This window comes from Tenrec ecaudatus, chromosome 16 (genome assembly GCF_050624435.1).
Source record: "Tenrec ecaudatus isolate mTenEca1 chromosome 16, mTenEca1.hap1, whole genome shotgun sequence".
NCBI classification, from domain to species: Eukaryota; Metazoa; Chordata; class Mammalia; order Afrosoricida; family Tenrecidae; genus Tenrec; species Tenrec ecaudatus.
The window spans coordinates 82,549,280-82,562,814 of NC_134545.1; the positions used below are offsets into that span (position 1 = coordinate 82,549,280).

General features: G+C 55.4%; 1 protein-coding gene across 1 annotated transcript in view; it reads right to left on the bottom strand.

Moving 5' to 3' along the window:
- CRTAC1 (cartilage acidic protein 1) overlaps positions 1 to 10,465 on the bottom strand; it is a 164,258-nt gene extending 153,793 nt beyond the window's left edge. Inside the window, exon 1 of the mRNA XM_075534506.1 lies at positions 10,359 to 10,465. Within this exon, the coding sequence (XP_075390621.1) occupies positions 10,359 to 10,382 (24 nt within the window). The 5' untranslated portion in view covers positions 10,383 to 10,465. The remainder of the gene's footprint in view (positions 1 to 10,358) is intronic.
- Between the last annotated feature and the right edge of the window lie 3,070 nt (positions 10,466 to 13,535).

Here is a 13,535-nt window from a genome sequence, read left to right on the forward strand (position 1 = left end):
GTTGCTTCTGAGCTAGATGGCCTCTTGTTTACCTTCAAGCCTTTAAGACCCCAGACTACATCTCTTGATAGCCGGGCACCATCAGCTTTCTTTGTCACCTTTGCCTATGCACCCATTTGTCTTCAGCGATCGTATCATGGAGGTGAGCACACAATGATATGATTTTTTGTTCTTTGATGCCTGATAACTGATCCCTTTGGCACCTCGTGATCGGGAAAGGCTTCCCACCAGACTAGAGCACTGGATCTCAATGGGGGGCGCTTTGCCCTCAGGGGACATTTGGCAAGGCTGGGAGACTGGCTGTCAGAGCTCAGGGAGAAGGGGGTGGCTCAGGCCAGGGTTGCTGTGACCCAACCACACACACACACACACACACACACACACACACAACCACACACACACACAAAACCACAAACACACATACATACACACACATTCTCTCTCTCTCTCTCTCTCTCTTTCTTCAAAGGCTTGCCGGGGGCAAAATGTCCTCAGGGCAAAGACCGAGAAATCCTGGCCTAGAGCAACCATGCCTTGTGGAACCCGACTTCCCTCACAGGTCCCATCCTGAAGAACTGGGCACGGAGAGCCCTGGGCACAGAGAGCCCTGGGCACAGAGAGCCAGGGGATTTGTCCTCTGCAGAGGCTGTGAACATGGCCAGGCCCTGCTCCCACCCACAGGGGCGGATGGGCTGGGAGGAATTGGCTTGCTTCTCTTGCTGCTTTGTCTTGGGACCCTGCTGGTGTTCTGGGACTCCTGCTTCCTCCAGGCAGGCTCTCCCGGGATTCTCAGCATGCACACTCACCCTAGCACAGGCCAGGTTAGAAACAATGACTGAGGCATGGTCTGGTCCCTGCTTGCGAGGGATAAATAAGAGCAGCCACCGGCACAAAGTCTGGGTGGGTTCCTTAGAAGGGAGGGATTACCTAAGGAGGCCAATGGGAGGGTGGTGGAAGGCCTTTCTGGGGAAGGTGCCCTGGGCTTCTGGTGGGAGTGCACTGTAGGCCCTGGATATGTAAGTGTTCTGTGCCCAAGGGGGTGCAGTGGTTGGCACTGGGGGGCAGGGTCTGGAGTGCGGGGGAATGATGGAGATGCAGTCAGAGCCTGTCAAAGGTTGGCGGTTCGAACCCCCTCTGAGGGGCCTCAGAAGGCAGCATGGCCACTGGCTTCTGAAAGGTCGCAGCCATGAAAACCTGATGGGGCAGTTCCGTTCCGCACAGGACACTCTCCTGGGGCTGGGATTGACTCCCAGGGCAGCTAGCAACAACAAACAGAATCAAAAGGCCGGAAAAAGGAGTGCATCTCCAGGCTAGCTTCTCCTTCTGATGACAGTTGGCACGTGGCAGCCCCAGGGTTGTGTGAACCTCCAATCAAGCAGGGTTTGTGGGCCCGAGGCAGGGTCCCCTTTCTCCCCCTCCCCCTTCCCCCTACATGAGATGGACGGTGGCCAGCTCTGAGCCTTGAGCAAAGCCAGACTTCGCCTCCTCACCTTTCTGACTGCTCTTCAGTCCCCTCCCCTTCGCTCCTTCCCCTCTCCCCACCTTCCCAGCCAGTTGGCTGCTGCAGGAATCTCTGTGCAGGTTTACCTTGCTTTTAGCTGATCAAATAAATGAAATTTTGGATTTCTACCCAAGACAAACTAGGGGGTGAATCATGGCTTCACAAAAAAAGGTTCCTGGAAAGATGCTTTTTTTAAATAGCAAGGTCACTAATGCATTTAAAATAGTTTGAGGCGGGCGGAGAATCTGATCTAGGGACAGAAATTTGAAGGTCATCCAGTCCCCCCTCCACCCCGAGGCTGGAATCCCCTCTGTGATTCTCCCTCGCCCGCACAGTGCTGCCCAAACAAGCTTCTCAAATGCACATCCCATCCTGTCTCCACTGACTTCAAAATCTCCCCCACAGGAGGAGGCGTTTCAGTCCCGAGGGCTGCCTATTCCCCAGTAAGGCCACTGGTACCCTCAATCATCCGATCACTCACCGAACACCTCCTGAGTGAACACTGGGCTTAACCAGGGAGCCCAAGTTGCAGAAGGGATTACTCACTGGGCCAGGTGGTTCAAGCCCACCAGCTGCTCTCGGGAGAAAGACAGGCTTTCTGCTTGTGTAGATTTACAGCCTTGTAAACCCACGGGGGCATTTCTAACCTGTCCTGTAGGGTCACTGTGAGTCAGAATCGACTTGATGGAAGTGAGTTTGATTCCTTTAGGTGCCGAGCTCAAACCCCAGCCCACTGTCATCAAGTGGATTCTGACTCGTTGAGACCCTGCAGGGCACAGTGGAACTTCCCCATGGAGTTTTTAGGGCTTGAAAATCTTTACCGGGGGCAGGCAGCCTGATCTTTTTCCTGAGAAGCAGCTGGTGGACTTGAACTGCCGGCCCTGTGGTTCAGGCCAACACAATGCATTGCACTCCTAAGCGACACACATATTCATTCTTTAAACATTGAGGAGATGCATAGAGGCCAGGTTAGAGATGACAGATAAGGCATGGTCCCTGCCTGCAAGGAGCTTCCCATCTTCTGGGATGAGATAGCGTAGGGAGGGGCAGGTTCAGAATAGCAATAGGTACAAAGTCCCCTAGGAGGGAATGATGAGGACAGTGGCAACAGAGAGGGCCGTGGGAAAGCCTTTCTGGGGGAGGTGACCCAGACTAAGCCCTGAATGTAGAGTCAGAAACAAAGGCACGGGCCCCCTCCCACAGAACATGCCAGGCAGGTCTCTCTCATATGAGCACTATACACTTTCTGCAAAAGGCTTAACTTCTCAGACGAGAGGGTGCAGGTAGGATTTCCAAGGAAGAGCTTGCTCTAAGGGACCAGGGTGGAGAGGAGTATGGCATCACTTGAACAGAAGAGAGGCTGGCTGCACTGGAAGCTTCCAGAACAGAGGGCACCTGCTGGGGACACACAGGAAGTTTCTGACAGGACCAAGGATGGGTCTATAAAGTGATGCCCTTCATGCCAGGGCAGTGGGGGGCAGATATAATCTCAGGTCTCCTACAGGGACCTAAAATGACCTCTAAATTCCCAATTGGCACACCAGGGGGAGCCAGATCAGGAATGAGACTCAGGAAAGACAAGCCAAGCAACCAGCCAGCTGCCATTGATGCAGCTCATGGACACTCCGTGAGTGTGTGCAGAGTAGACTTGTGCCCCATGGGTGTTCAATGCCTGTGGTCGTTCAGAGGCCTTTCTTCCCAGGTGCTTCTTATCCAGGTGGATTCGAACTGCTAACCTTTCAGTTAATAGCTGAGCACTTAATCATCGGCATCACTCAGAGGCTCCCCAGTAGCACCAACAGGAAGGCCACTCCTACCAATCCTGGGAGAGACCCTCTGCCCATCTATGGAGGGGAAGTTGGGGCTCCCAGGCCCGCCCACTCTCCTTAAAGCCAGGCCAGGGTTTACATGACTCAGTGTTTCCCTTGAGAAGCTGGTATCCCGTTTTGAAGTTGTTTTCATTTTTAATGTTTTCTGCTGTTTTCCAATTGAGCTTGCTCTGTTTTATTTTGTCATCATCGTTGCGTTTTGTTTTGTCTCCCTTGTTTGTGCTTTCTGTGATGTTCTGCATGTGAAATTCGTGATAAGTCCATCGACCACAACAGTAACTAGATGAATAATTACCCAGGGACACGGCAGGGCAGGACTCGGGGCCCTGTGGAGCTAACAATGAGTACAAGCGAGAAGGAAATGTTCCGAAGTTGATTGTGGGGATGACTGCACCACTCCCCTTTAAATGACTGATCTATTAAATTGTATGATATGTGAATTCTATGCCAATAAAACTTTTTTTTTTTTAAGAGTCAAGAAGCCAACACAAAGAGAAAGCCTTGCCCTAGATCTAGAGAAGTGGTTCCGACTTCCAGCCTCTTCCTGAACGGTGAGAAAATACATTTCTGGTTGTTAAACCAAACAAAAAAAGCATAGATTTTTTCTTCCCTTGTTCTTTTGCAGAATGATTCTAAAGTTCACCCTGAAGAATAAATAAGCTAAGAAAGAGAGAGAAAAGGAAGGCAGACTGGTACAAGGCCAGAGCTGGAATGGGAAGTCTGGGGTGAGCCCTGGGCTCCAGGTAGGCTGAGGCTCACATGAGGGATGGTGAAGTCCTGCATCCAACCCCTGGGCCCACGGGCTGCTCCCTGAGCTCAGCAGTGATTCCTGTGACCTTGTCACTGTACTTGTCGGGTGCAAACAAAGATAAGAGTAACTGGAAACATGAGGAAGGAAGGGTCATTTGACATCCCTTGCATTCGAGATGCTTCCGTGGCTAATTAAAGTAATATGTCAAAACGTCCCTTGGAAGAGATCTTTTAAGAATATGTCTGTTAAGTAAACAAGGTTTTACTAATTAATGGCACGGCTGCCCATTCCTCATTGAAGTTCCTTACAGAACTTCCTGTGCCAAGAGGACTGGGTAAGAAAGGAGGGGGGGGAGGGGGGAGGGGGCGGGGGCGGGGAGAAGTCACCACTTCTCCTTCCCAGAGGGAGTAGGGACAATCTAGTCGTTTGTCATTTGTAGAGCTATCAGTCTCTCCTCCGGATGTTGATCAGATTTCCTGGGCTGGAACCAACTTGCAGGGCCAGAGTACTGGAACTTTTCCAAGAAGCGAATGCTTTGCTTCCTACGAAGTCAACATGATTTCTTTCAAGGAAAAATTTTATCTTTCTTTTCTTCTTTTAAATGTAGCTAGGGTTTTTGAAGGGCAAATCTTTGGACTGTTCTCTAAAGATAATGATTATGATATACTGATTACTTGTGAAGACCGCCACCCCGCCACACACACTCACAGAGAGGCATGGGGTGGGGACATGATCCGTCCAGTATTATACAATGACTCAGTGGCAAAGCCCAGAATAGAACTTTCCAAACTCCCTCACTCTTAATAATCACAATGTTAATAATAGTCTCTTTATCATTTTATACGGTGGGGGGGGCACAGCTCACATTTAATCTTCACAACAACTCTGGGGGTGGAGGTGAGTCTGGGTCACTTGGTCTCAGGAGACAGCAGATCTGAGTGTGAGACTCAGCCCGGCCGTTCATTTGCTGTGTGGCCCCGACTGGTTCCTTCACCTCTTTGGACCTCAGTGTGGAATGGGAGAGTTGAGATCTCTCAGGGGCCTCCGGCCTCTAACATGCTGTGATTCTGGGCTGCAGGCCCCACTCCAGGGTTTCTCAACCCCAGCGCTATGGACATTTTGAACCAAATAAGTCATCCTTAATGGGAGCTCTGACTGTGCTGTGGCTTAGGTGCTGAACTACTAACTTCCAGGTCAGCAGTTCAGATTCATTAGCAGCTCTGAGGGAGAAAGAGGAGGCTGCCCGCTCCTATAAAGACTTAGTCTCAAACGCCTAAGAAGGCTCACTAGACGCTGGCACTAACTCAATAGCAGAGACTTTGGCTCCTGTGCCTTGCCCACTAGATGCCTGTTGCAGCTATAGCCCAGTTGCTCAACCAAAAAACACCCCCACCCTCCCCCCCAAATCCAAAACTCTCTGCCATCGAGTCTATCCCAACTCATAGCAACCCGATAGGACAGGGTAAAGATGCCCCTGTGGGTTTCTGATACTCTTTCCGGGATCAGAAAGCCTCACTTTCATCCTCGGAGCTGGCCGGTGGTTTCAAACTGCTGACCTTGTGGTTAGCAGCCCAACATGGAATTGTTCCACCACCAAAGCTACACCAGCTCCAGTGCTCAAAACCTGCCTCCAGACATTGCCAAGTGTCCCCTGGGGGCCAAAGGAGACCCATTGCCCAAGAACTTCCATGAGATCGAGATCCCGAAGGGTTCCGTGGAGAAATGGGTCTTTCCCATCCCCTCCTTTCCCCCATCCCCTTCACACTGGTCCGTACACTTACCAAACACAACCTCTCTGTCCTTTGCTTCTGCTTCTCATTTCGAAAATGCCCTAAGTGGTTCAGGGTGTGTTTGGTGTGATAATGAACCAATTGATTTCATACTACCTCCGAAGGAAAGTTCACAGGTTTTGGTCCCCTAAGCAACCAGCCAGGTTCCCCGAGAAATCCCTCGCAGAGCCCAGGCTGGGCTGGCCGCCTGTATCTGCAGCCTGCAGGAGGCTGGGTGAGCACGGATTTGTCAGCCCTCTTAAATCACTGGGCTCCGAGGAAGCCTTCTCCCAGCAGAAAGATCCTTTCTTTGGAATCAATAGCTCAGGGCCTTCCATCACATTCAGAATTATCCTGGGACCTGTAAAATGTCTTTTCCCCAAGCATGGCAGACCCCCAAAATGAAAACCCCGAGGTGGGGGAGGGAAGAATGCAAAGAAAGTGGTGGAGGGGGTGGAGGCTGAAGAGACAGCCTTGTCTGTCAGCCCAGATATGTCTGGGAGCAGAGGCTGGGGTGCCAGCCTGGGCAATCGGCCCTGCTTGCTGGGACCTGGAAGACCTTGCTTGGTGCCCACGGAGTCAGCAATCACACCCCCTTCACGTGGATACTTCTGCATTGCCCAATACACACACTCCAGGTATCTCCCTGGATTTTACACACACACACACACACACATATACACACACATCCCATCACCATTTAGCACAGGAGGAAACTGAGGCCTGCAGAGGTGACGCCCAAAGCCCCTTAGCCAGCTTGTGGAGGAGCCTGAGTCTATCCTGTGCCCTTTCCATGATACTGAGCTATCTTCCCAGTAAGGGTGGAGTGAGGCTCAGTCGTCTGGCAGGGCCTCCCGAGTGGGAAGACTTCTTGCTTTCCTGTTGCCTAAGGCCGCGCACACTCCTTTCCCATGCGAAAACAACCAACCCAGCAGGCCTGTAATGATTTTCCCCTGGCCTGGTCCAGCGCTAGACCATCCCTGAGAATCAGGCCTCATTCTTCACCCAAGGCTGGAAACTGGTCAGGACTCCCAACCAGGTACGGCCTCTACAGAAAAGGCCCTTTGCCCTTGATGGTCTATATTATGGTGTCCCTTCCACAGGAGCTGATGAAGATCCAGATCCAACTTGCCTGTCAGCCTGAGGGAGATAAGGAAACCCGAGCATCTTCCCTGGCAACAGGCATCCCCTGGGTGAGCTCTGAGGACATAGAGAATTCTGCCTCTCTGATTTCTGGCTTAACAGCTCCTGGGTTTCTCATGAAGGCCGGCCAGTCTAGTTTTGCCGAGGCACCAAAGAGAACCCCAAAGAGCTCTACACACAGTATAAAGGAGGCAGGCGGGGTCAGGATTGCAGAGCAGGGGAGCAAACCAGCTACAAGGCAGCCTCCTTCCCCCGCACTGGCTTCCATGTCCGCAGCTAGACTTGCAGCACCAACGAAAGGGTCGTGGAGATGGTAGTGTCTTCCAGGTCACTCCAAAAGCCCTGAGACAAGGATTTTGCAAAAACAGAACAGCCTAGCAGAACACCCCACTGTCCTTGAGCGGGGGCAGGGGCGCAGCAAGGATGGGGGAGGTGGGTAAATACTGAGGGGAGAGCCTCTGCTTCCCCCAGAATCTGAGGCTAGGAGGTCCCATGGCAAAGATGTGGTGGCAGGAGAGGACCCCCCCCCCCCCAGCATGTCGAAGAAAGGCAGAGCAAGGATATTTCTGATTTATTACTAAAGGCAGGTCCAGAGAGGTGAAGTCACCCTGCTTTTGCCTCTACTCCTTCTTGGAATAATGGGACAGGTTCGTGGGAGAAGGGGAAAGAATAATTAGTCACTCTCGTGACCCGTATGCGCAGATTACAAGAACTTCAACTGCTCCTTGCTCAGAGGAATCGATTCAAAGGAAATGTCTTCTGATTTACTAAATGTATTAATTTACTGAAATCTCGTCTGTCAGCAATTACCAGTATCTACTGAGTAGGGAAACACAGGCCCGTCTTCACAGCCACGTGGAGGCAGCTCCCTGGTTTGGAAAGAGCTCCGTGTCTCCGTGTGGAGACCTAAGGACCCTGAGACCTTGCCCCACACCGAGAGCTATGTGGCTTGGGTAAGATCCTTGCCTTCATAGGGCCTGAGTTTCCTGACCGTGAACTGTGTGCGCATACAGGTGTTAGGGGGGTGGAGTTGAATTAGGCACCGTGCAAGGCTCTTCCCTCCATGAACTTCAGTATTTTGGGGAGTCTGAGACCTTGATGGTGAGTTCCGAGAACACAGCACCAAGCTCAGAGAGAGGATTGGGCCATGTGTACCAGCTGTTCCCTAGGAATACTTGCACCTGTCCCCTTGCACTGGGGGTGGGTGTGGAGGGGTGTCACAGGACTGCCCCAAATCCAGGAAGCATTAGGTAGAAGGACATTCATCAGGAAAACGACAACTGGGGGCTGGGGCTTATAAGCTTGCTGTGGCCAGTGAGGGCAGGAAGTGAGAAAGGCAGTTGCCCTGAGCTAGGTGCCTTTGACGCCCTTTGTCGCCCCCTACTGGACACCAAGGACCCTGCTCCGCCTTTAAGGTTTCACCACCTCCATGTGGGCAGCAAAGGAAGCTGGAAGAATGAGGCTTGTCATAAGCAGTGGACGGTGGGCTCCTCTCTCTGGGTCTATATTTCGCCTGAGAATGGCACCGGCCATTGGTCCACACGTGCACAGGAGGCCCGCTCCTGCAGCACCAGGACTTCTTAACCAAATATCAAGGAATAAACCCAGGGTTCTGAACACCTGGTGCAGCCCAGTTGGGGAGAAGGGAAGAAAGAGCAACAAGCAAGTATTTCAGGGCACAGGTTCCCAGTGGATAGAAGGTCGTGGGGAAAGCACTAGAAAAATGTTTGATTGCAGACGGACAGAAGATGGCAGAGGATGGACGGAGCTGGTGTGGGGGGGCATGTGGAGCGGGCCCACAGGAGATCTCCAGCCCAAAGCATCCACCCTTGGAGTTCCAAACAGCTGCCCCCCACCCCATGTCCAGGGTTGGGATACAGGTGAAGGACACAGGCCCAACGGAGCTAGCGGCAACAGAGCAGACAACCATCACCGAACCATCAACCCCAAATCATCCACCTGGGGTCTACTGTGCTAGAGAGAAGACCCTGGACTCCTTAGATTAGCTTTAGGTTCTGAGGCCTGAAGGATGCTCTTCATTAAGTCAGAGGGGAGCAAACACTTCCTCTAGAGTGTCATATTGGAACAACCATCGTGTCCCCCACACTTCCAGCCTCTACCTCCCCCCAGACCACCTGCCCACTGCGGAGAGCAAGGAGGTTCGACTTTGAATTGGTCCTGATTCCTTCGTGGGTCTGTCCAGCCCCAAGTCACCCGAGGCCAACATCTGCCATCACTGCCTCTCTGCCGACATGTGTTCTCCCTTAAGTCAAGGCAGAAGCTCGAAGTGGTTCCTCCGCCTGGAGCTCTCCGGCTTCCCTTCCTGCCTGCCTGGCTTCACCTGGGAAGTCCTGACAAGTCAAGTGTGACCCAGGAACACCGTTCTGCCTGGAGAGTTGGAACACATCCCGGGGCGCACAGAACTCGTGGAGGTGTCCCCACCCGAGCGAACCTCCCATCATCCTCAGCGATGTCCCCACAAAACCCAAGAGCTACTCGGGGCAGCACCCATATGGGTTGGTTGGGATGACTCTGGATTCTTGAGCTGGTTTCTGCAGAAGCGATACTAAGAAAGGCTTCCAACTACTGTACTGCGAAGACCCGCGCTGCATTGCTGGGCAAGCCCCCAAGCCCGGCCTACCGCCCCACCAGAGCCTGCTCCATGTGCCCCGCGAGGGTGCCATGGGGGATCCCCGGGTCCTCTGCACCGCCTGCAGCTGGATTGCCCCAGGCAGGCTGAAAGCGAGGAGACCACACCTCGGTCCTGCAAAACCGGCAGGCAGCTACGCGGCGCGGGTCCGGCTCCGGAGCTCCCAGCCACCCTGCGCTGTGCCGGGAAGCTCGGCTTCCCCCGGGAAGAAGCGCCAGCCCCCCTGGGGCTCTTCCCCAGCCTGGGCGTGCAGGTGCGCGGCCCGGCCGAAGTCAGGAGCTTCTCCGGCAAGAAGCAGAACCGCCTGGCTGGGTGACACTCCAATAACCCCTATGCAGCCCACCTCACCTGCTCAGCCCGCGTCCAGCGCCTGCGCCCCCTCCCCAAACAGCTGACCTCCAGCGCGCCCCCAACACCTTCCCTGACAGGTGCGGGCGGTCACCCCGACATCTCCGCTCCCCACCCCTCCCAGCCTCCTCCAGCCAGGCGCCCGCCTCGCCACCCCGCGTCCGCCAGGGAAGCGCTTAGCTCCAGTCCAGTCCAGCGCCTCTTGGCAAGTTGGGAGCAACGCCGCCGCCGCCGTCACGGTCCCTGTGTCCCCGGACCCCGGGCGTCATCCCCGCCGCCGCGGCGAGAAGCCCGGGCGGGGCGCCGGGGGCGGGAGAAACTTTCTCGGCCGCCGGAGGGTGGTGGGAGCACGGGGACGGGTACTCACGCCGGGGTCCGCTCGCGGAGCCATCCTGGGCCTCACTCAGCCCCGCAGCCGGGGAGGGGGGCGCGCCGGAGCGCGGGCGCGGGCCGCCGCCTCTGCCGCCGCCGCTGTGCCCCCAGCCCAGGTCCCGGGCTGGCCTCGAGCCTCCCGCCCCGTCGCCGCTCGCTGGCTTTATACAACTCCACTCGAGCGCGCGCGGGCTTATGTAAAGGCTGGCGGAGGCCCGCAGCCAATGGCGCGGAGGCTGGCGCCCGGGCCTGGGGGCGGGGGGCGCGCGTGCGGGCCAATCGCGGCCGGGGCGCCCGGGGAGCCGGGTGGGGGAGGGGCGGCGCCCGCGCTGATTTAGGAGCCGGGATTGCGGTGGCAGCAGCCGGCAGCCCGGCTGGCCCGGCGGCCCGGCGGGCGCGGGCGCGGGGTGGGCGGCGGCGGCAAGGGCGGGCGCCCCCCGCACTCCGCCGCGGCGGCGCGTAACCTTCAGGAGGCAGCGGGGCCTGGCGGGCGGCGGGGCCCCGAACCGGCGGGAGCAGGGGTCCCTGGGGAAGGAAGGCGAGGGGCGGGCGGCGAGCTCCCGGAGCGCCGCGCCCGCCCCTGCGCGCAGAGCCCAGGGAGCGGGCAGCGGCCCTGCGGGCGCGGTCCCCTCCCAGATAGCGATCCGGCCTCGCCGGGCCAGACTGGGGCGGCCGCGCCAATGGCGAGCTTTCGCGCTGCGGAGCCGATGAGTAGCCGGCCTGGGGACGTGTCCGAGCGCCTCCCGGGGCCGCTCGGTATGGCGAGCAGAGCGCCGCGGCCGCCCCGGAGAACGCGGAGCGAGTGAGCCGAGCGCCGCGGCCCTGGCGGCTGCGGGCAGCGTCTCCGGGGCAGTGCCCTCACCCTACCCCTCCCTCGCCCCCCGCCCAGCGGTGCCCGGGCTGGTCCCGACTCACCTGCCCTGGCCCTGGGGTCGGCCCGCCTCCCTCACCACTCTGCTCACAGGTATTGCGTACCCCCCTTCTCATCCCCTCTCCCCACCACCCGCCGCGGAGGGTGGGCTGGCTTCTGCCTCGCTGGAGTCTAGGGCCTGGGGGCTAAGCTCGGAAGATACGCGCTTGGTCCGCTGGGCCCCAACACCCGCGCCCCCCCCCCCCGCTGGAAAATGACTTGGTTCCATCAAGCTGTGAAGTGGAGCCCCCTTATCTTGCACCTAGAAAGGTGTCTGGCACGTAGTAGGCGCTTAGTTAGTGTGTGTGACTGGACTTTGTGCTTCCCTGAATCAGGTCTTGGGGTTTCTGAAAGCTGAAGTTGGGGCCTTTGGAAGAGAAAGACCTGGGCCACACGCCATCAGCGAGAGAGGACACGGGTTGTTTCCCAATCGGCCACCTTTCTCACCGTTATCCCACCCCCCAGCTAGCTTCTGGGCCCTAGACTCCGTGTGAGTATCCTTGCGCTGAAACCTGTGCGGCAGCCAGCCCGGGCATCCATAAGGTTCAGGCCACGTTTTCCGTACAGCCTCCAGCACTTTCTTTGGTCCCCGTTTTCAGATCTCTGTCTTCTTCCTTTGGAAAGAAGTAGCCAAGCATGGGGATTGGTTCTAGCTTTTCTGACTCGGAGCTCAGTGACTCAGCGCCTGGCTGATAACCCAAAGAGGGCTCAGTTCAAACCCACAAGTTGTTCCAAGGGCCGAGGATCAATGGCTATAGAGTGGAAACCCTATGGAGGTAGTTCAATCCTATAGCCTCCCCCCGCACCCCCGTCGGAATTCACATGGTGGCAATGGGGTCTCTAACTCGGATAGGGGCCCTGGTGTTGGTAAAGTTAAGCGCGGGGCTGCTAACCCAAAGATTGGCGACCGGAGCCCTGCCAGGGTTCTCCTCTTGAGAAAGACCATAAAGATTATAGCCAAGAAAACCCGACAGGGACCATGCTACTCCATCGCATGAGGTCACTGTGCGTGGGATTGGACGCCAGGGCACACAGCATCTAGCTCAGGGCTCTTAGCCATCTGAAGGTTGTAGACGCCTTTGAGAATCTGGCAAAACAACCGGATTCTTTCTCTCGGGAAAGAAGATGTGAACACCCTCATCGACCCACCCCTGAATTATAATATCAGGATCACGAGAGGCCCTGCGAGTCTCAGGGTTCTGCCATCTGTCAGCCTGTTTTTCTAGGGGCCTGGAGCAGTAGTTTATTTGGGGAGATCACACAACACCTCTGAATCCTTTGAGAAACTGGTGGATGGTTTGCTCCTCAGAAAACCAGCCCGTTTGCCTGCTCACACACATTGGCATGGGATGAGAGGGAAATCATGGGGCCCTCAAAGCTCAATGTAGGCCACCAAGTCAAGAGCCATCAGCTCGCAGCAAGCAGACTGATCTTCAGGTGGGTTGTACCACCATCCCGGTCTAAGGACATCTGAGCCTTGAGCCCACGGTCCTGGTACCCAAATAACCATCCCCACAGTGTGTCTCTGCAACTTGGCCCACCACCCTCTCATTGTGGAGATAAAAGTCACAGGTTGTCATCTTCTGTCTGTTGCTGAGAGATAGAGAGTGGGAATTAACTAGTCTCCCTCAATCCCAAGCATCTGAGTACACTTTTCTTGAGTGTTTTTTTCCCACCTCTCTCTGCTGGCAAAGCTGTGAGCAGCAGCTCCGGCTTCAGAGCCTCACCCCACCTAAACCTAACAGATTTAGTAACCAACGTGGTAATTATCAGCATTAGCCATTGAGATGTGAATAGGCTTTCGGCACCCAGACAGCTCTATAAGGAACTTACACGGTCCTTCTGCTAGCCAGGTAGGGGCCCAATAGACAGGAGGTGCCACGGAAGGACAGAAAAACAAGAAGGGACAGAGATGTTTTATCTAAGAGGGTCTCCAAGGAATATATAAAGTCTGGTCCTGGAACTTGAATTTGTGATGGTTGAACGCAATAGACCCAGTAGTCTTGGTCCCAGCGGATGTCTTCTACATCCATCTACTCCGTTCATGTCAGAGTTCATTGAGACCATCCTTGTCTGTCCCATGGTAGACATCTTGCCCCTACAAATCACTCAGACCACACTCTCGTTTCTTCAGGGGAAGTTTACACCACACCTCAGACCTCTGCTCATCTTATTCAGTCTTGCCTCCTTCTAATCCTTTGACTCCAGCTTTTTCTGCTCTAGGGAATTCTGTCTTCTGATTATTCCTCCCACAGGCCGTGT